The sequence below is a fragment of the Podarcis gaigeae genome (genome assembly GCF_964106915.1).
Source record: "Podarcis gaigeae genome assembly, chromosome: 4".
In the NCBI taxonomy this organism is placed as follows: domain Eukaryota; kingdom Metazoa; phylum Chordata; class Lepidosauria; order Squamata; family Lacertidae; genus Podarcis; species Podarcis gaigeae.
The window spans coordinates 53535211-53558467 of NC_139677.1; the positions used below are offsets into that span (position 1 = coordinate 53535211).

Sequence of the window (23257 nt, forward strand, 5' to 3'; positions counted from 1 at the left end):
CTTAGGTTGCCTACCCCTGCCCTAGATCTATGACAATATAATAATTTAGTCGTACTTAGTCTGATTTGATAAATCAGTTTCACAGAGGCAGAATACATTTCAGATGTGTTCAACTCCTTACACATGCATTTTAAGCTGTATCATCTGTACACATACTGCCCATTTGCACAAGCGATGCTTACACTTAATTTCACTTTTCATGTTTCCTTCATCTGTAATCCAAATGTAAAATCTGCATTGGCTAGAAATACATTGGATTTATCTCCTATTTATCTCAATATCCACAAGTCAAGTGACGTATTCCAGATTCAAAGATAATCTTCATGCCACAGGTCCAATTTTACTGCAGACCATTATGTGGTTGCTATTTTGAAAATGGGGAAAACTGGGAGGAAGAGTTCAAGTATGCTATAATGTATTATGACATCTCACTTGCTAGCAATTTAATGCAACAATTGTATGCATGCCTACTCAGAAGTAAAGTTACATTGCGTTCCGTGAGACTTACTGCAGATAAGTGAGTGAAGGACTGCAACGTAAGACAATTAATTCATAGGCTTAGTTCTGGTAAAGAAGAACTCATGGAAATAATGTTTCCATTTAATTAGATATTTGTATTTACGTCCTCATAAAAATAGGTAGAATAAATAGGTATTACCGTAATATTGAAATCATTCAGTTGAGATGGTTTCATTCCCCCACCTTCATTTGGATAACATGTCCACACACACACCTGAAACAAAGCTGAAACTTTGCATTCCTCAGTTTGCTTGAGGTCTGGCATTACTCATCAGAGAAGAGCTTTCAAAAGCTATGGAATGGCTTTGGGCTTTAAAAATGTATGTGCAGAGCAGCAAAAAAGGCACACAGCAGCAATTCATTTTGTCGCTGCTCCACAGAAAAAGAACTGAAGTGATACATTTTTCATCTTGGAGAAGCACATATCCAGCATCTGCTGCTGTTTAATTTACTGTTGTTAACACCTTCAGTGAAAGGATTTGCAATTTTCCCTAAAAACACTCCAATGACTGGAACAACAAGACCCAACCTCTTCAGCCGGAATAAACTATGTAATTTAGAACAACTTGCAGTACTTAATTTGTATACCTTTTGGCTCTTCAACTTTTCCCCTTGTTGTGGTGATGGGCTCGTTAACTAACTGGAAATTGTGTTGGGGTTTTTGTGGTTTTGTCAGAGAGCAAATCATTCTAAGGACAATGAAGTGAATATTGTAGTTTACAGTTATATAAAATGTACAAAGTGTTGTTAAGGCTGCTAAGAGTTGTTAGGAAATCCCTATTCTCCACACACAACTACAAATCACAGTTCCCTGGTTGTTAAACAACTCTGGGAACTATAGTTCTGTGAGTGGAATACAGGTATCCTAATAACTCTCAACACTCTTAACAAACTCTTAACAAACTACAGTTCCCAGGATTCTTTGGGAGAAACCATGGCTGTTTAAACTGGTATGATACGGCTTTAAATGCATAGTGCAGATGGGTCCTTACTGTCATTGCTGTGGATCAAAACCTTAAAGTTCTGTACAATATGCATAACTTTTCTCTCAGGTCATTTTGTTGCTTTCTCTTCTCTGGATTTCAGGAAGCATTATCAGTTGTGAGTGAAGACCAGTCTTTATTTGAGTGTGCCTACGGAACTCCCCACCTTTCTAAGGCAGAGATGACAGCCTCCTCTTCTAGTGAATATGGGCAGACATCAAAGATGAGTCCACGTGTTCCCCAGCAGGACTGGTTATCGCAACCTCCAGCCAGAGTCACCATCAAGATGGAATGCAATCCAAATCAAGTTAATGGCTCAAGGTAAAAAAAAATAAAATCTTTCTTTGCATCTGTTTGGGCAAGGCTTTGCGCTCTGCATCTTCCTGAATCGAAGAATTAGGAGCAGGCCTAGTACTTAGATGGTCCCGTCCCTGCTGACTCCTTTACCAGGTAGACAGGCAAACAACACCAAAACTAGGAGATCCAATGCTTATTTAAATGTGGATTCTCTACTAAAGGAGGCGGATGGAAGGTGGAATAAATAATATTCCCAAAGTGCTTTATAGAAAAGTGCCTTTATGCAGCTCAAATTATTGTAACATCCTAGTGCTGCTTGCAGAATGGCAAGTGGAATGGGGGAAAACAAATAACAGTAGGCTTAATATTCAGTATATTGAAGAAGAGTGCAACTTCTCTTTAGCTTTTTTCTTAATTAGCTCCCAATTTTGTGTTTTTGTATTATGAGCCCATTTGTGGCTAACCTCCCATGCAGCCTGTTTTTCAAAATGATTTGCTGTGAAGAAGATTTGCATCAGCAGAGCACTTTCAAAATGAGACCAAGTGTGAGACCACACTTCTGCTTGCCCTGCTGCTCCCTCTCCCCCCCCCCCCGGGGAAAGCCCGCTCTTTACCGCTGAATTAAAGCAAACATCAATCAGTTTTTCAGCAGATTGGCATTTGCCCCAATTCAGTGGTAAAGTGTGGGTTGTTTACTGCAGGGAAAGCAGTGGAAGAAATGGGAAATGACTTGAACCCATGCTTAGAAAGCACAAGACAGGCAGGAAGCCCATTGAACCTATGCTTTGTAAACAAGGGACAAGCAAAAGTGTGGACAAGCCCCATATTTAATGTTGTTCCCATAGCGGGCTAAAGGAGCTGTAGACCAAACACCATTCAAAATTACATACTATCTTTTTGCTTTGGGGCAGAAGCATGCATTTACAAACTTTAAAAAAGAAAAACACTTTGGTCAATTTCCTCATATTAGAGTTATCCAAATGCAGCTTTAATCCTTATAAAATTACTTGTGTGCATTGGCTCTCATGTCTGAAACAGACTAATTGCATTGGTATATTTCCAGGTCATTATCTGGGCTGTATGTTGGAATCTTTTGATTCTGCAGCCATGAGATTTTGGCCATGAATGCATCATGTTCTAGGTTACCAAAAGTTCATCAGTAATACAGGCTGATTTCATTTTGAGTGGCCCTCAAATTCCCATCATATTTTAAAATGTACACTTTACAAATGCAGCTGATATGGAATGTATAGTAAAGGTAAAGGTACCCCTGCCCGTACGGGCCAGTCTTGCCAGACTCTGGGGTTGTGCGCCCATCTCACTCAAGAGGCCAGGGGCCAGCGCTGTCCGGAGACACTTCCGGGTCACGTGGCCAGCATGACAAAGCTGCATCTGGCGAGCCAGAGCCGCACACGGAAATGCCGTTTACCTTCCCGCTGGTAAGCGGTCCCCGCCGCAGGGATTCGAACCGCCGACCTTTCGATCGGCAAGTCCTAGGCGCTGAGGCTTTAACCCACAGCGCCACCTGCGTCCCTTATGGAATGTATAGTAAACTGATAAGTCCAGCTCTACGTACCATTAGGTACAGTGAGGCAACCACTTCACCTGATAGACACTTAGTGCCAGCAGGGGCAGATTCCTCCCCCTAGTGATCCCTCTTGAGCCTTCCCAACAGGTTGCAAGAGTACCGGTAATTCCTCAGAAGAGGGCAAAGCATCAAAAACCCATAGGCCATATTGTGAATACAAATAAAATAAAATCAGCTCTAACCTCAGTTCTTGGCGTTTGGGAATAGCGGACACATTTGGTCTTATGGCAGAGGCAGTTTAGTAATGCAGATTATGTTTGGTCTACCTACAGATATGAAAAAAATATGTTTCATTAAAGCAAATTATGTGCATGTTCAGGGATATGATTCATCTTATGGGCAGAAAAATGTCTTGGTAGGTCCTTAAAGCTAGAAAAATGTGAAGCTCTTGGGTAGCAGTCTTTAAATATCCGTGAGTTCTTATTTCAAGTAACAAATTCTCCAGACATTCAGAACCTTGGTTTGATGCCAGGTGTATAATCATGGAGAAACTGTGCTAGTTTTATTCATGCAGCCTTTTGGTCTCAGTGGGCGAGCATAAGCTAGAAATTCAGGTGTTGGAGGGGCCCCCAAGGAAAGCTGTTGGTTCAGGCATTTAATAGACCTACTAATGTTGGAATTGCCTCAAGGAAATGTGATTTGTTCTCAACTAGTGGTCATTCTTCATGTAAGCAAGTACATCTCCAAGGATAACCTAGTTTAGCTGATATTTTAGTTCAGCTTAGCACAGAAAGTATGGAATTGTGTTGGTTGGTTGATTCCATTTATATTCTGCTTTTTCTCAAATGATTTCTATGTGGGATCCCCACCCCCATTTTATTATCACAGCTATCCTGCGCGGTAGGCTAGACTGGGAGATAGTGATTAACCTAAAGGTACCCTAAGAGCTTTGTGTGTATCTGAAGAAGTGTGCATGCACACGAAAGCTCATACCAAGAACTAACTTAGTTGGTCTTTAAGGTGCTACTGGAAGGATTTTTTTTTTGTTTTGAGCTTTGTGTGTGAGTAGAGATTTAAACCTGGACACTAATGCAGGTGTAGCCAAAGAGGTACCTTCCGGTTGTTTTGAACTCCAACTTCCATCAATCGACGATAGCATAACAATAGTGAGGGATGATGGGAGTTATAATCTAGCATCTGGAGGGCATTGCATTGGCTACCCCAGCTTTTACCACTACACCACACTGACTCTTATGTGGTTCACACATTACACACACACACACACACACACACACACACTTCTGCTTATGGGCAGCATGCTCTTGTTTTGGCAGCTTCAAACAACATGAGATTTCCTACTCTCAGAAGCAAGCATAGGAGGGCTGTGGCTTCCAGCTCACTCTTTATTTTATGGAACCACAAGCACAATGTGCTTACAAGTTCTCGAAATGAAATACAACTTGGGAAATGTAATCCATTGCCATTATAATAGAATTTCTATGAAATAATAAAAGGAAAACAAGAAAAAATGGATTTAGAAACTTGTAGGCCAACTGGGAAGCTATTGTGGTTTTGGTATTGGTACCAGCATATCAGATTTCAGAATTCTCCCAGCACCAATATAATTGTAAATTAAGTATATAAGGAACATCATTTTGTAACTGCCAAGTTAGAGCTCCCACTCCCTCAGCCCTTTCTTCACTCTAACCTCATACACAAGAAATATTGAAGTGTCTGCTCTAATGGAGAAAGGATCATGTGTAGTAAAACTTAAACCAGCTGTTTCCCTCCATGCAAAAGCAAAGAGCAGCGCTGGTAATATTTATAGCTTGCCTGGCCTCCAGTGAGCCAGATGCTGACTGCCTTAATTTGCTATGATGGCCTTAAGGCACAAAGCAGCTGGAATGTGCAAAGGAATCAAGGAAAGAGGGAAGGGGGATGAGTGGACGGCCTTCACGTAACTTTATTATGGTGTCAAAAACATAGAGTATAATGTACTATATGTGCATCTTGATAAACACCCATCTCTCATTTATCTGAAGTTATTGCTACTTGTCTGTAGCATTTTGATGTGGTCAAGTTGGGCAAGGCACTGGTACCATTTTTGACCAGAAACCAGCATACAAGGAAGAATGGATTCTAAAACATGTTGGCCTATAGTTTGGGTCCAGGGTTGTGAATGAATTACAGCTAGGCTTCGCTCTTTGCCAGGCACACTTCCCTGTAGACTGCTTTTCTGTTATTATCATCTGTCCCTTGGCTATTCAGAAATCAAACAGATTTTCCTTAAACAAGCCTTTACCTTGTAGGCAACTTCCTTCCTGATATTTGTAAGCTACCGGCTACCTATATGTTGGGTTCCAGTTGTGCCTACCCTTGTTTAGCTCAGGACTTACAGCATGCATCAAACTTCAGATATGCAAACCCTCTACAATTAGTTGATTCACACTTTTTTCTAGAAATAAAGTAATACCAGACTTCAAATAACAAAATCCACATACTCACGTTGGCAACGGTACAGGGCACATCCACATTTAAATGGCTAGGTTTCCTTACAATGAGCATGAATGTGGAGAGCCATGCTCTCCTCAACTTCTTCTGTGTTTATTTCAGGAAAATCAGGCCAATAAAAGAAAACACAAAATAAAGTGTGAATTGGCTCTAATGAGACTGGTATTGCCGTGCGTAAAGTAAAAATAAGTGATTTGGCTGCATGTGAAATGAGGTATATCCATTTTGTCCATCTTTCCCCACATTTTTCTCTCTCACTACAGCTGAACTAAGTTCTCATGAGTTTCAGAGAACACAGCACAGGTGCTTATTTGTTTGGATGTTGGGGGCAGGGGTTCAGATCTCCCACTGCACATGTGGGGTTCACTTTGCAGTCTCTGGGGCTGGGACCTCTACTAACTTGCCATTATCCTCAGTTGATTATAAAGGTAAAATTCTTGAGCGCATGCTTCTGGATTCCAGGGAGAAATGCTAATTTAGTCTTTTCTGTGTTTATATTCAGTTCAGAGACCCACCCTAGCAACTCCGAAGAAGTGTGCCAAATACTGATTGCTACCACTCAATCTTTTAAAGAGTACACTGAAAAGTGTTTATTGTACTTTTAATGCACGATTGCCCATGACAATAGGACAGACTGAAACTGATGATATATACTTCATTGTTGCAGGAAGAAGTTTATATCTTTTACATTCCATTGTTGTTGTTTTTCCAGAGGAAATAAATAATGTAAATTTGTACAACGATCTAAAGCATATTACTAGCAATGCTTCTCTTTTAAATTATTCAAAATCATTTTTATTTACAAAAACACAGTAACCAGACTGCACTGTCCATTAGGGTCTCATCAACATTATCAGTATTGTTATTTAACCCTTACCCTTTTTCTTGAGAAGGTGGGTGGGTAACAGTGATTTTAAATAAAAGTACTGCATGTCTGATTTTTTTTTTAAATGGAATGTTGTCACATTTAATTCTGTTTCGACATATGGCAGCCTCCATGCTTGCAGTTTGCTCTAGAATTAATGTAATCTGCTTTCTTTTTTACTGTGAAAAACCCAAATGATATATACACTTTACCATTACTCCCATCTTTTTGAAGGCTTGGTTCAAAGCACTCAGTGTATGCATATCCCTGTATTGGTAGGAGTGGTGCATAACTGGAAGCTCTTCTTCAAAAAGGTCTGCCATACTACATCACTTTCAGGTACCAAATATACCAAGACTTTGAGAAGAGCTGAGTGCATTAACTCTAGCCTGAACTTTAGGCCAATTTGTCTCCTAACAGCATGCTATTTTTATGCCTGTTTTTATAATGTATTTATGCTGATTTGCATTTTTTTGTGATTTACTGATTTGTGCACCAGTGGAAAAAGACAGTATGCATATTTTTAGACGTTCAAGAGATGCAACAGTGAGTGTCCATCAGGCCTAAATCATATGCCTGCAAATCCAAACTCCATTTCCATTTCCAAAAATAAAGTAATATGGAGTCAGATCCTCAAGTTTTTACACTTCCAGCCTCCACCAGCAGAAGGCATTTTAGTATCTAAAGTAGACTCCTGGAACAGCATTGCTTGACAGATAGATGAGCATTTCAGATCAGCATATAGCAAAAATCCTCTTTCACTTGTGAACCTGCTTACTGAAAAGTATTATTCAGGAAATCTTAAATTGCTTCCTTAGGAATTCCCCTGACAACTGCAGTGTGGCAAAAGGAGGAAAGATGTCCAGCAACACAGAAAACGTTGGCATGAACTATGGAAGCTATATGGAAGAAAAGCACATCCCACCACCAAACATGACCACCAATGAACGGAGAGTTATTGTTCCAGCAGGTGAGAAGACAAATGTTTTTAAATAACCTTTTTAAACTGGGCCCGCCCAGTCATTAAACACAGTTGGCCATTCAGCTTAAACACCTTTAGTTCCACACATTTCAGCAGGAGCCTGGTGTACATACTTAGGAATATATCAGTTGCAGCTTGCCCGGTGAGGTGGCACTGCAGCGCTAGCTTCCTGGCCATTTCATTGGTTGTAGGGGCGTTGTTGTACCAAGATGGGAAGGGAGAAGCTGTTGGAGAGATGTCAGAGAATTCTAGTGAAAACAGAAAAGGAAGCAGAAATCCATGCAGTTTGCTTGTTCATCCTGCAGTCTAGAATGGAAATCACTCAAGCCAATATGATTGGTATTCATTCACATAGGTGTGCTTCAAAGTCTGTAAGTAATTATAGTAATTACTTTTTTACATTGTTTTGATGCTTCATTTACACTGAAATCAATGTAAGTCACAAAAATCATGTAAATAGGTAATACATGTAACTTGCATTAAATAGTGGACAGTGAAGCAAATAGCATAATATTTGGCAGAAACTGAACTGCAGCAGAATGGAAACAGCACTGATTGTGATGAATACAGTTTGGAAGGGAAATCGCTGCCTTCTGACATCCCTATAAAGGGTACACTAATCAAGTTATGGATCTCTGTGTGTGATCCAGCCCACAACTAAGCATTTCTAGTCTTCTGTAGGATTTTGTGAGAATAGGCAGACCATGTAAGCCTTATGGCAGAAGGAAAGAGACATGAACTGCCAGTTGGAATGAACTGAAGTTATTCCCTGGAGCTCTTAAGGATATCTTAAGGATACCCCATCGAGTCCAGATATATATCAACTGAATTCAAGCCTCCATAACAGCAATTTTGCATTTTCATAAACAGGCAATTACATTTCTGATAATTACAATATAAATTATTAGCTATACTGTGGTCAATTGTATTTTTTGTGGTAGAGCCCCTAAATATAAAGCAGTAATTAGTATACACACATATACCTGCTGGCAAAAGATGTACAAATAAATGATAATCTAGGATGGCTAGTGTGTTAGATATGGATGGAGGAACTAGTGCTCTGTTGAATTTTTGTTGAATTTTTGGCATAAAAGTAGCTATTCCAGCTGATTATCACTGCTGGTAAACCTTGAACATCAAATGGGGTTGTTGATTCTTCTGTTTTATGCACATTTTGGAGAGTCAAAAACTAATCATAATATTCCCTTATGACTTGTGGTTTACATTGGTATATGGGGCTAATCTTTAATGAAAAGAAGATTGGCCTTTACTCATGCTACTCTAAAAGGAATATATATTCTACTTCTGCTGCATTGCTTAACTTTCCCACAGTTATATAGTGACATGAATCTATAGGAAAATTAGATGTGGCTAAAATGACAAGTTGAAATTCTGTCAGTTATTTGTCAAGCTACACACTTGTTGCATAATCTTCTACACATACTCAGATAATGCTTTACTTACAAACTGATCCAGTGGATGATAAAAATGTTCTGAAACAAGCCACAAAGCAGCAGCACTTCCCAAGCAATCTGGTCCAAAAATGGGCCATTGATACATTTCCCAGTCTCTGAACCGTGAGTGATCATAAATAGCTTTCTTCTATCCACATCTGTCTTAAATACATTTGGAAATTGATGTAAATGTTGTTCAGGGAGCAAGAGGTCTGTAGGCATAAACAGCTGTTTGCTGAGCTGCACAAGAAATATTTGAGCAAAGTCCTGCTATCTGACTGCCAGATGTTTTTCATTTATACACAGCCATTACAGATTGCAGGATGATGTGGCAAAGAAAAAAGAAAAAGGGGTGGGGGGGGCGAGATTAATAGTTCACAGCTAAGCTGGGTCACTGTGCAGGGCCTGGTGTTCATATGTCTTGCTGGACCACTTCCATGAATTAGAAGAGAGTGACACTGAATTACTGTGGTTGCACTCGTGCCTGCAGAATTGGTTTCAGTGGAGGGCATTGGGTGACTATACCTCATTCTCTGGCTGTTAAGCTGAGGGGTACAGGAGAGGATCAATTCTGTCCCGTGCTGCTCAATATCTGCACGAAGCCATTGGGAGCAGTCAGTAGAGGATTTGGGGTGTGGTATCATCACAAGTCTGATGACAACCAGCTCTGTTTCTCTGTATCACTCAATCAGGTGTGGCCATGCTTGGACACAGTGGTGGGCTGAATGAGGGCTACTGAGTTGAAGCTGAATCATAACAAGCTGGGTGTTCTAGGAATAGGTGGCTTCCATGCACTCGAATCAAGCAGTTTACCGGTTCTGGACAAGGTTGCATTCTTCTTTAAAGAACAGGGGTGTAGTTGGTGCTGTTCATTGAGCAGTGGTTGACACTGCAGTGAGGGGGGCTTGCTTGCAAAGGTCAGAAGATGATAGGCTATGCTCCAGTGTCTGCACAGACTTAAGACCAAGTTCACCAGGCTTGATATTCAGCATGAAATGGATGACAGCCTTTTTGAGCTGTCAGACGAAACTGATGAGACCAACAAGGTGTGGGGTGGTTCTAAGACACAGAAAGGTGGGAACCTGACAAGCCCATTAGATAAGCAGGGAAACTGGTGAATATATCTTTAAAAGAAGGAATGCAGTAGCGGAGGATTGGGCATCTGCTTTGGAACTAGTGGAGGCGAAAACTGAAGTCATTTTGGATCAAATTGTGGGGGGAATCAGTCTGAATTGCAGTTCTAAGAATTGTGATGGAAGACCTGTTAATGGCTTGGGATCAGTAGTCAAGAGATCAAGGGTAGAAAGTGTGCAAAAGAGGGAGCATCCTGACAATTTGCTTTCTGCAGGAGGACCACCAGCAACCAAACCCTGAATTCCATTTACTGTAGGGTGTGTGGACAGGAAAACAGCTGTGCACACCCAGTTCCTCAAAATTGAGAGGAGTGACTATTCAAATGACTTAGAAACGTCCCTACATATTTGATGCTTCCCTGTCTGACCTGAATGGCAGATTCCTCCTAGCCAAAGGTTCCATTGGTTCTTAGACATCATTATTAGAGTGCTTCTATGCTCCTAACACAGGACAGTATGGCTTCTTTCAAAAAAAATTTGGACACTTGGCAAAACTTCAAAACCTATGGGTCAATATGATAGCTACTTTTTGAGGTCATGTCCTGTGGGTGATGTTTTCTGCCATTTTTTAATTTTTTACTATTGAACCACATGTCACATTTTCAGCCACTTTTCAGGGCCTCCTGAAAATATATTTATTCATATAGATCTTTGTGATTTCCTGATTCCTGGCTATTGAGAACTGTTCTGGAAACTAACTTTATGGTTGCATTTTAATTTGTGTTTATTAAAATGTTAGCTTACTGGTTTTGCTTATTGGTTCTCTTTTAAGGTTGTAATCTGCCTTGCAATCAATATGGAAAGTGGCTTAACAATAAATAAATGCAATTTATAAATAAATAATAAATAAATGGCATACCTTGACTAAAGAGTACAAAGGGCTACAGTGGAAAGGGTAGTTAGTTCCACTTTAGCACTATTCAAGATACATGATGAGAAAAATGAATGCTCAGGCATGTTTTTGAAAGTGTGCCAACCACTCTGCCTCAGGCATTAGGTGCAATTTACACCCAACTGAATTCAGTAAAAGAGTTTCCATTGAGTTCAATGGAGATAGATGGCACACATCCAATTTTCGCCTAAGTTTTGGTTCCTTTTGATAGAATAAACAGATTCCTGGGATGAACACACTGAGCCAAAATAATTAATACTGGCTTGTATTCAGTGTAGCACTAAGTAACGCATTCTGATGGTGCAAAGATTTATGCTTATGCACAAAATTTTACCCCCTTTCCTCTCCCCAGGTGCCCCCTAAATCTCCTCTGGGTTTCCCCCCAGTCATCCACATCAGATTTGGGAAGGGTAACAGAATGTGTATGGGGAGGGGAGGGGGTGAAATCATAAACCCTTGTACTAATGGAACAATTGCATTGGATGCTACCCATTGTTCAGTAGTGCATTTGCTATGGGGGAGAAGCTCAGTCAATTTTGTAGCAGAACTCATTCTCCATAACATTAACACAATGAAACTTTCTGCTTTTCAAAACAGATCCCACATTATGGAGCACAGACCACGTACGCCAGTGGTTGGAATGGGCAGTCAAAGAATATGGCCTGCCAGATGTGGACGTTGTGCTGTTTCAGAATATTGATGGGAAGGAATTGTGTAAGATGAACAAAGATGACTTCCAGAGGCTAACACCAAGCTATAATGCAGACATTCTTCTCTCACACTTACACTACCTCAGAGAGAGTAAGAACCTTTTCTTTGTTGATGGCTTCCCCTCCTCCCAAAAAATGTTTTGTCCACTGCAATTTCTACTGTAATGCTTATTTCAGATTTCTCTTTCAAATGCTATGCTCACAGCGTTCTTTAAGCAGACTTCAAATCAGGGAAATTTTAACCGTTTTAGATATTACAAGAAAACCAAAAATCAGTTCAAACATAATCTATAATAAAAAGTTGTAATGTTTTTTCTGGTCACATGCATTTCCCTTTTTCCATTACTGAAATGATCATTCTAAATGAGATTATATACATAATAATTTGAAAAGAAATTCCAGGCATGATTTTAAATGTGTGTGCACAAAGGAGCAGTATATAAGACTCTCGCAGAAATAGGGCTTGTATGATGTTAGGGTGAACAAAAGAGTCCCCTGAATATAGATAAAATTAAACTTATAAGCAGCATTCAAAGATGAGAGGAGGAGAAAGTGAATTTGTTACCTGTGGTATAGACAATGTTGCATAACTGAATAATAAAATGTCAAAGAACAATTTCTGTTTTTAAAAATCAGGCAGTGCAACACCAATATGACATTGTTTTTCACAGGCTTTCTAGTTGTCAGCATTTTCTACAATATTCTTAATTAAAGCCCTGCTTCCAGCATTATGATAAACCCACTCCCACAAAGAGCAGAATGAATTGATGCTAGGCTGACCAATAAATAATCCTATCAGGATAAAAGAAAATGGTTATTAAGATAATTCTGAATATATATTTTTAAAATTTTGGTGTTGCTTTTTGTTTTGTAGCTCCTCTTCCACATTTGACTTCAGATGATGTTGATAAGGCCTTACAAAACTCTCCACGGTTAATGCATGCTAGAAATACAGGTAATGCTGTCACGACTCCCCTCCCTATAGGCCATTTTTTTAAAGTTAAGGTTATCTATGTGACAAATGCATGCTAACTGTAAATTAAGAAAGAAAGGCAGGGTTTAAGAGTGTAATATGCTTCCTAGTATTGGTGGGAATTGCTTTCTCTCTCTCTTGCTCACACACACAAGGCATACACAGATAAACCATTTAGGCTCAGATACAGTAATTGATTTGGATGAAGCTCTTCATGAGTTCTCTTAGAAGGAAATATGGCCTCTGAGAAAGAGAATATTCATGTACCTACATCCTTTTTATGTGCATGAACACACACATGCAAGCACTCAGATAATACTCTCGCTATTGCTTCTCATCCCAAGAGTGAAACATAAAGACGAAGAAGAGCAGACACGTGTAGCTCAGCTGGGCCATTTCCTGTGGGAGATTATATGTTTGGTCTCCCTTGCTTGGAAAAAAGCCCCCATATAAAAGTAGCATGTTAGAGATAAGAGAGCACTAGCCTAGTCTGCTCCCTAATCTTCAAATTTTCTGTGTACGGGAGATCTCTATAAATCCATTATGCAATTGAACATCTTAATGAGAGAAGAGTGAAGCAGGTCATCTGAACAAACAGCCATGGTGAACCTCTCAAGCACCTTTGAAAGCTTAGCCTGTATCGAAGTAGAGCATAATTTAAATGTAGGGATCTGCATTCAGTGTCTTTGATCAACTGGTGCAGGTCTGTGGGTTTGCTGTAGCAGGAGCAAATGTGTGCTGTATTGAGCTGCCCATCCAAAAGAGGGCTCTCTTGAATGTGGCACACCATGTACAGAATGCCCTTACTTAGGATGCCCACCTTGCAGCTGCACTGCCATCATTTCAGAGCCAGGTGAAAGTTGTTGTTTTTTAATTCTCCCAGGCCTTCTACCGTATTTTTCGCCCTATAGGACGCACCGTCCCATAAGGCGCACCTAGTTTTTTTTGGGGGGGAAATAAAGGGGGGGAATTATTCCCCCCCCCCAGGCGCAGGGCTGGGGTGGGGGAAGCCTGAGCTTCCCCCGACCCCAGCTCCCAAACAGGCAGCTCTCTGCAAGCCGTGCGAGCCCAGCGCCGGCTCCCGCTGCTTGCAGACGGGACGCACTGAGCTCAGCGCGCGCAGGCTTCAGCATGCAGGCAACTCTCCGCAAGTAGCGGGAGCCCAGCGTGGGCTCCCGCTGCTTGCGGAGAGGTCTGTGAAGCCTACACTCGCCCCATAGGATGCACACACATTTCCCCTCCATTTTTGGAGGGGAAAAAGTGCGTCCTATAGGGCAAAAAATACGGTATGTATTTTCAGGCATTTGTGCCACTGTTAATTTTTGGAGGTTTTGGCTCCCTCAATTGTTATTTACTGATTCATTTTGTTGCATTGATGCTGTTTTTATTGATTTTTTTAAAATGATAAATCATTTTTTTGTAGCTGATTGATGGCCTCCCTGATAGCATCACTGCTGAAGGTGCAAGATATAGATGTTAAAATAAATTTATCTTGCAAGAACTCCTCAATTGCCTATATCCCAAAGGATATAATGGAAGGAAAGTACAGGGAATCATGCTACACAGGAAGCTGCCTTATAGAGAGTCAGACCAGTGGTCCACCCAGCTCAGTGTCGTATACGCTGATGGGAGCAGCAGCTTCCCAGGGTTTCATATAATAAGTATTTCCTAAGCCTGCCTGGATTGAACCTGCAACCGTAAGAATACAAAGCAGATACTCTGCCACTGAACAAGCACCAGGGAAGCAGCCCATCTCCCCACTCTTGCAGAAGACCAAGAAGCATGGAAGGAATAAGTGTTAGTCCTTCACCTTCTGTTCTCTTAGCACTTGTATGCCTCATATAGAGGCATCTTGTGCCAGTTTTGTGGTTTGAGTTAGGTACCAGGCCACAATTTGGCCAGGATCTACTTTGTAGCTCAGCAGATCAGGTTATAACTTGGAGGGAAAGAAACTTCCCATTGGTTCTCTGTTTCTAGAAGTAAATTTGGTTCGTATGTGGGTTACAGGAAAGGAAACTAAAATCAAGCTCTTGAAATTGTGCATCAGAAGACAATGTAGATGTATGAAATTTCTGTATCTTTAATCTGATTAAATAAAAGTTTGGGATATCTCATTATCATGCCTGGGGGTTTTGATGACTTATAGTGACCAGAAATAACAACTCTATAAGGAATAGAAAGTTTATTATTCTCTCTTGACAATGTTAGAAACTAATAGGGATTTTTCACTGTGATATTGTTCTTGTTACATCTATATCTTCCCTATCATCCACAATGGAACTCAAGGCAATTGTACGTACGGTTTCCCGATGGTCCCACATCTAGGCACTAATTAATATGCTTGATACAATTTTAAATAAATTGATATCACAATCCCCCTCTTTTGCTGTACACAAATATATCCTTAGAACAGACATGATGTACCATTCGCCTCACTGTATCTTTTTTTAAGACTCAGCTACACATATCCCTAATTTTTTAAAGTAATATGGGAAGCAAGCCCTGTTGTGCACTGCTGTTCTGTACTTCTGTTTTGTTATTAAATTTGTTGTTTTGTGGTTTTATTTTATAATTATAATTGCACACTGTACCTTTTTTAATTGTGATATATTTGTAACCTGCCCTTGGGACCATTTGACAAAGAGTGGGCTATGAGAACATATACATATACATATGGGTTTTCCAGTATCCCTCTTTGTTCATTTTATTTATTCAGTTTATAGCTCACTTTTCCTCCAAAAAGTTATGAGTACTGTATGTGATTCTTTCCCACTTTTTTATTTGAATCTGGGTCTCCATGGTCCTAGTCCAAAACTGAAACCACTACACTGTACATTCTACATGTAAAAGGAATAGTAAGGAGCTTGTATGTTCCTTCCAACTCTACTTTCTTGCTGTTCACCTATTAGAATATTTGACCCTGAAAAAAGTTTACCTTGGGTACAGCAGTTGTATGTATTAAGTGATGGTTCTGTGGCTATATATGCCTTACCAGGCTTCCTCATTCTCCCTGAGAATAACCAGCTCATAGTAAGTTACTTCATGCAATAACTAGGGATATGCAGGGTGGGGAAAATAATTGATATGCCTGATAAACCTAACACTGACTTACACAAAGACTGAATAAAGGACAAAACAAAACAAAAAAGCTTCTAATTAAATCAGTTGAAATGTTACTACAGTGTCTTCTAATTGAAAAATGAGAATATTTTTCTTTCAATGTACTGTCCTGATTTCAGCTGAATTACCTGATAGATCAGATGCTTTATCATAGTCCACCTCCAATGCACATATAGTCATAAGTTTTGTTCCAATACATATTGAAATGCAAAGTTATCCTTATTTCTGTTTTATTCTTGTATCTAGGAGGTGCAGCTTTTATCTTCCCAAACACTTCAGTTTACCCTGAAACTGCACAAAGAATTACCACCAGGCCAGGTATGCAAATACACCATCCTATTTTCTCTGTCTGTCTGTCTGTCTGTCTGTCTGTCTGTCTGTCTGTCTTTCTCTCTTTTTAAAGTGCTACAGTCTGTCTGGCTGGCTGTTCTTCCTATCTTGCTCTTTCCTCCTACACAGAAAACTAGTTGTAGATATAATACAAATATAATTGTATAGAAGATGCCTCAAATATAAGTGTTTGGGCATCTGATTGAGCATGAAATGCTGTTATCTGTGGACAGGAGGCAGAGGTGCACAAACAAACCCCACCCCTGGTGTCTCCATGCATGTTGGCCACTTATGGTCAGTTTTTATTAAACAGGGAGGTTCTGCGGGAGGTGCTTACTCACATGAGTAGAATATCTGGCCCAATCAGGGACTGGTTCCCAATCATGCAGAAAGTTTTATTTTAAGGTGTGGGTTAAAATAGCCACAAGGCCATGAAAGCACTAGACAGGAATAGGAGGAGAACGTGATATGCACTGTTTGTAAACTTTTGTGCAAGTGCTGGGGGAGGGGATCCATCTCCAATCTAGCAAGTGCTACTATACTACCAACCATACTGTATGCTTGTGAAACATGGACCACTTATAAACACCATTTCCAACTGCTTGAAAGATTCCATCAATGGTGTCTCAGAAAATTTGTATATATCACTTGGGAAGAAGAGTTTGGATTTGATATCCCACTTTATCACTACCCTAAGGAGTCTCAAAGCGGCTAACATTCTCCTTTCCCTTCCTCCCCCACAACAAACACTCTGTGAGGTGAGTGGGGCTGAGAGACTTCAGAGAAGTGTGACTAGCCTAAGGTCACCCACCAGCTGCATGTGGAGGAGTGGAGACGCCAACCTGGTTCACCAGATTACAAGTCTACCGCTCTTAACCACTACACCACACTGGCTCTCTAAGACAGGTGAACTAATGCCAGTGTAGTGGAAGAAGCAAAAATCACCAGTGTCGAAGCAGTGATTCTTCAATATGAACTTCATTGGACTGGCCATGTTGTTTGGATGCCTGATTATCGTCTTCCAAAGCAACTACTCTATTCTGAACTTAAATATGGAAAACATAATGCTGGTGGTCAACAAAAGAGGTTTAAAGACTCTCTCAAGGCAATTTTTTTAAAATGTAGTGTAAACACTGGCAATTGGGAAACACTGATCTGTGAGTGCTCCAATTGGATTTTCTTTACCAAAGGTGTCATGGACTTTGAAGATGCTCAAAGTCAGGGCGAAAAGGAGAAACATGCTAAGAAGAAGGCATGCTTGGCAAACCTTCATCTTGATCAGCTCCTGCCCAGAACCCTATGTCCCCACTGTGGAAGAACGTGTGGATCCAGAATTGGCCTCCACAGTCATTTGCGGACTCATTGTTAAGACCGTGTTCATGGAAAAGAATCTTACTCGGCTATGAGTGATCGCCAAAGAAGAAGAAGAATGTCTTTAGTTGCTGCAAGAAATTATACCATGCAAATCTATACATGTTTTTAATGTAGGAAAGGAAGAAAAGATTCATTGTTGTCTATCTGGTGGCAATTGCATGTTTTTAATTCATAACTGTGAACAAGATGTGTGTGCACATAAAGAATTTTGAAGCTTCTTAAGAATAGCATAGGAGCCAACTCCTAGGGGCTGAGAGGGCTTTGTCCCTCCCCCCCCCCATAAAAGGCGATGGGCATTACCATTCAAATGGTGTGCATGCACCATGGCATATGATTATGTGGGGGAGGCCTTACCTGCCCCCCCCCCAGGATTTCATTCAAGGTGGCACCCCTGGGACATACAGAGCCTGCAGCTCCCTAAATATTGATACCCATCATTCCCAACTATGAACCAGGCTGACTGGGACTTCTGGAAATTAGAACTGGAATCCAACAACATCTGGAGGGCCACTGGTTCCGCATATGAAATTATTTTGCAGAGTGGCGATTAGACAGATCATTGCAGGAGTGATTTTGATTTTAGATTTCCTGCAGTGCAGCTATCAGCCATGTTGAATAGTGTGTCATCAGGAAAATTACTTATTTCAGAAACAATTTGACCTTTGATATGTTATTTCTAGCTCACATATATTTGAGATAATTTCTTTTTTACACAGATATACCTTATGAACAGGCCAGGAGGTCAGCCTGGACAAGTCACAGTCATCCTGCTCCCCAGTCAAAAGGTAAAGTATCTTCTTTTTCTTTCATAACAGATAACATTGCCTGGAACTGCCATAGCTGCTTCAGAAGAATTTGATCCTGACAATTAAATTTCAGGTGCAAACCAGCTTATTGAAGACCTTATATAAACAGGTTCAAATCATAGTTCATTTGTTGCTGTTTGGACTGGTCTGATTAGAGAAGTAAATATCCATAGCAATTATGGATATTTAGCATCCAGAGTATAATAACTGTGAATAGTATAACTGTGAATAGGGATGTGATTTCATATACTATACCTGGGTATTTACTGTTTGTTTGATCTTCATCTAATCCTGGTCCGTACCTTCCATGACTTTGCAGCTGCTTCATTTTAGTATACTATGACTTCAGAAAACTTCATAGTTGTTTTTGTATCATATTATGAGTGTGAGAGAGAGAGGGAGAGACCGTCTGAAATGCTGAGTAGGGCAAAAGCGGGGACAAGTTGGATAGTTGGAGGGGTGGGGGAGTCGATAGGGAATACAATTACAAAACATTGGGATTTCAGCTTTCTTGATAGGGACTCAGGCTCTACATACAAAAGCCACTCACTGCCTTGATCTGGGCACTCAGTTGTGTTTTTTCCCCCCTAGCAGCCCAAGGATCATCTTCAACAGTGCCCAAAACAGAAGACCAGCGCCCTCAGTTAGGTATGTCTACCTGCAGCTATTCTCCACTGGTATAAATCCCCTAAAGGGGCCATTCTGGGGTGTGGGGAGGGATGGGACAGGGCAAAAAGAGACTTATACCTTTTCCAAACCACTTTCAGCTCAGTCACATGACCTAGCACACAGTATAAGGTAAACTCCTCCAAGTTCCATCTGAACATAGTTTAGAATGGGGTAACTTGAGCTTTCTTATAAGTTACACCAACTTTCTTTAGATAAGATTGTTCTGGCAGGTGCAGCTCTATCAATCATAGGCAGTCAACATAATTCAAGATTAGTTTTGCATTGTAATATAGTTTAAAATAAAGATCTGTGTAGCATTTATTTCTTTTAATCAATATAAAATCCCTTATTTTTGCAAAATATGCCAAAGCTGTTTAGCCAGATTCTGATTATACACATTACTGTATAACCTATATTTGAAAAAGCTTTCTTAATATCTTTACAGCATTTCGGTTCATGTCTCTCTCTTTTTAACCTTTCTCTAGATCCCTACCAAATTCTTGGCCCAACCAGCAGCCGTCTTGCAAATCCAGGTAGGAAAAATAGTACTGCATTAGGATGTTTATCTAAAAAAATCATATAGTAAAGCCCATGGAAATTTATTGCACACTTAACACCAGCGTGGTAGAAATACATCAGGGATGTGAAACCTTTGGCCCTTCAGATGTTGTTGGACTTCAGCTCTTATCAGTCAATTGCAAAGGATGATGGGAGGTATAGGCAAACAACATCTGGAATGCTACAGACTCTACATTCCTAAAACAGATATTGTACTCTTCTTTCTTTCCTTTTTAAACACCATTAGGTCCTCACAACGTATTACATCATCATAGAAACATAACATATTGTTACTGATAGATAAAGTTGGCATTGTCAAAATCATGCTTGACCTTAATTAACTGGCTAACAGGAGCAAATAGGGAAATAGAGGCATCTAAGAAGGTCATCACCACAACTAACCCATCCATGTCACTGATTGAAAGAGGTTGGCACATAACATGTTGGCTACTGCTCGAGAAAAAGTAGTAGACTCATATAAGCAGTAATTTGGTGCCTTAGATCATTAAAAGCTAATGACAACAACCAAACCTAATTGTATCTTGCACTGGTAAGAGATGCTAAGCAACCCTAACACTATTGTCATTATTGTCATTATTGTCATTATTGTCATTATACTATTAAATGATAGTGATTGGCTGTGTTAATTTTACTGTGCAAAATTTGTTCAGATTTCTCTGGTCTTCATAAGTAAAGAAAACAGTATATTATAACATGGCCTACAGATCCTGATCAAATGTTCCAGTTTGATTTTGGTAGATAAGCAGTCCTTCAAATACTTTCTCACCAGAATCTGGCACAGCTGAAAATACAAAGCTAAATGTTTTCCATCCATTACTCATTTCATTTTCCCTATTTTTCCTCCTGCCCACAGGAAGTGGGCAGATACAGCTATGGCAGTTCTTGCTGGAGCTTCTGTCAGATAGCTCCAATTCCAATTGTATCACCTGGGAGGGCACAAATGGAGAGTTCAAGATGACTGACCCTGATGAAGTAGCCCGGCGCTGGGGGGAGAGGAAGAGCAAACCCAACATGAACTATGACAAGCTCAGCCGTGCTCTCCGTTACTACTACGACAAAAATATAATGACTAAAGTCCATGGCAAGCGTTATGCCTACAAGTTTGACTTCCATGGGATTGCTCAAGCTCTCCAGCCACATCCTCCAGAATCATCCATGTACAAATATCCATCAGACCTGCCCTACATGAGCTCCTACCATGCACATCCCCAGAAAATGAACTTTGTTGCTCCCCATGCTCCAGCTTTGCCCGTCACTTCCTCCAACTTTTTTGCCGGACCCACTCCATACTGGAATTCACCAGCTGGAAGTATCTATCCTAACACTAGGCTGCCGGCCACCCACATGCCTTCTCACCTTGGCACTTACTACTAAAGGAAGAAACAAAATAAGAAGAGGACATTTCTCCAAGGAATACAATGAATTGTAATGAATTTTATTGGAGGATATGAGCAAAAAGTGCCTAAAAGACATGACAAGGTTGACTGGGACCGAAAAATGCCATATACAAATGCTTTTTTTTTTTAAAAAAAAAAAAGGATTACAGGAGAGTATTAAAGAAATTTAAAGATGCTATTATGTAAATTGTATGTTGACATTGAACTTACACATCAAACAATGAAATACTGTTCTAGGTAAAAAAGTATGTAATGACAAACTATAAAATGGGTTTCAGGAAACGTTTATAAGCTTTTACGTCACGATTGATATGCTAATGCATACTGGGACTCTACTACAGCAATATAAGGATAATTCTGTTACAGACTAGGATACTACCTGCATTTAAAAAAAACAAAAAAACAAAAACAAACCTGCAGAACAGTGTCATAAATATTTGTTTCTCAGTGCAGCAGTTTCAGCTGGGATGAACTTAAATACATTCCATTATTATGAGGGAGGGATCAGCTATTTCAAAACTGTGAAGACAATGCAAGCTTTACGATTCCTTGACAGTGTTAAAGAGCTCTGAGCCAAATATTGGGACTGAGAATGTGCTGAAGGGCAAGTGTGTGATTGTAGACAAAAGGGCACAACACACCAGGAAGTCCTCTAGTGCAAGTTCTACTAAAATGAACTGGACCTGCACAAGAGCCCCTGGGTCGGATACATGAAGTGGAAAGGGGTAAGAGAAGGGAAGAGTTATAAGAGTGAAGGAGAAGACAGTTCCTGTAGATATAGGGGAAACTGAAAACTGGACAGTGTTTGAACTATGAAGAATTACTTGTTTGGACTTGAGAAATATTCTGTTGACTATTATGCCATTTCCAGTATTATCAAAGAAAAGACTTGATTTTTTATTAAGTCTAAGAAGGGGAAAGTTGTAGTATCAGAGTATGCATCTCTTTATAAAAATGTAAAACTGGAATTGTCTGATATTTAAAAGTGACGCTTAGGACCTCATTCTTCTAAAGGGAATTTGTTTTCTACTGGTTGAAGGTAAGAGACAATCCCCAGTTGCCAAAGTCTGAAATCATATAGATATTTTTGTTAGGCAGCGCCAGTTTTTCTTTTCCGAGTCGCGAACGCTGTGCGTTTGTCAGAATGAAATATACAAGTCAACGTTATTTTTTTTCTTTTTATATAATAATTATATAACTTATGCATTTATACACTACGAGTTGATCTCGGCCAACCAAAGACACAGAAAGGGACAATCAGAAATATTGTGGCCTTGAATTTTAACTCTGTATGCTTCATGTTTACATTATGAACTTAACTAGTACTTAGAAAGCAGAATGTATGTAATAAAATAAGCTTGGCCTAGCATGGCAATTCAGATTGACACTGTAGTCTGCATTTTTGTGACTTTGGGGCCAGCTGTGTTTTGTTCAAAATGCAATTTCCTTTTTTATTATCTTCAAAAGTTTTATAAATGTGGGCAGTCTTGGAAAAGCTAAATACATGCACATACTACAGGATAAGGACAAGGGGGCACATTACGGTATCAGCCTGAATATAAGCCTCACCTTTCCCCCCAAATTCTGACTGTGAAAAGTTAAAGTGCGTCTTAAATCCACGACCTTACAAAAATTGGCTCCTTTCAGGCCGCTCGTCCCGCCGCCGCCGCCCGCCTCTCGCAAGGCCAGGCACAGGAGCCATGGATCTTGCGAGCGGCAGAGGCACCGGCGGAGGGAAAAGCGGCCCAAAAGGAGCCCTTTCAGGCTGCTTGTTCTTCCTCCTCCGCTGCTGCCACCACCAGGCTAGTGGTGTGGTGAACTGGCTTATACCCAAGACAATATAAGTTTTCCCAGTTTTTTGTGCTGAAATTAGGTGTCTCGGCTTATATTTGGGTCGGCTTATACTCAAGTATATACGGTAATTTGCTTGTGGAAAAGAGATATATACCAGCACATTCATTTTTGGAAGTGGAGCTCTAAAGATCCTCTTGTGTCTCCCTCCTTCAGACTGCTTTGTTATATTGTTCCCTTTTGGTGTCCTATAAAAGAACTTTATGCCTCTCCTCCTGGCCATATTCGTGGCCAGAGTTCCATTTCATTCTGCTACCATGGCTCTAGCCTTGCAACGGGTTCCT

At 40.2% G+C, this 23257-nt stretch overlaps 1 protein-coding gene across 12 annotated transcripts in view; it reads left to right on the forward strand.

Annotated features, from left to right (window-relative positions):
* Positions 1–22507, forward strand: part of ERG (ETS transcription factor ERG) — a 110588-nt gene extending 88081 nt beyond the window's left edge. For 7 of the 12 annotated variants that reach the window (XM_083734788.1, XM_083734787.1, XM_083734782.1 and 4 more), the window contains 9 exons: positions 1606–1823; positions 7522–7673; positions 11762–11965; positions 12749–12829; positions 16214–16285; positions 18388–18456; positions 19069–19125; positions 19632–19679; positions 20579–22507. In XM_083734788.1, the coding sequence (XP_083590914.1) occupies positions 1606–1823; positions 7522–7673; positions 11762–11965; positions 12749–12829; positions 16214–16285; positions 18388–18456; positions 19069–19125; positions 19632–19679; positions 20579–21099 (1422 nt within the window). In that variant the 3' untranslated portion in view covers positions 21100–22507. The remainder of the gene's footprint in view (positions 1–1605; positions 1824–7521; positions 7674–11761; positions 11966–12748; positions 12830–16213; positions 16286–18387; positions 18457–19068; positions 19126–19631; positions 19680–20578) is intronic. The other 5 variants (XM_083734789.1, XM_083734791.1, XM_083734792.1 and 2 more) reach the window with 3 other exon arrangements.
* Positions 22508–23257: the final 750 nt, after the last annotated feature.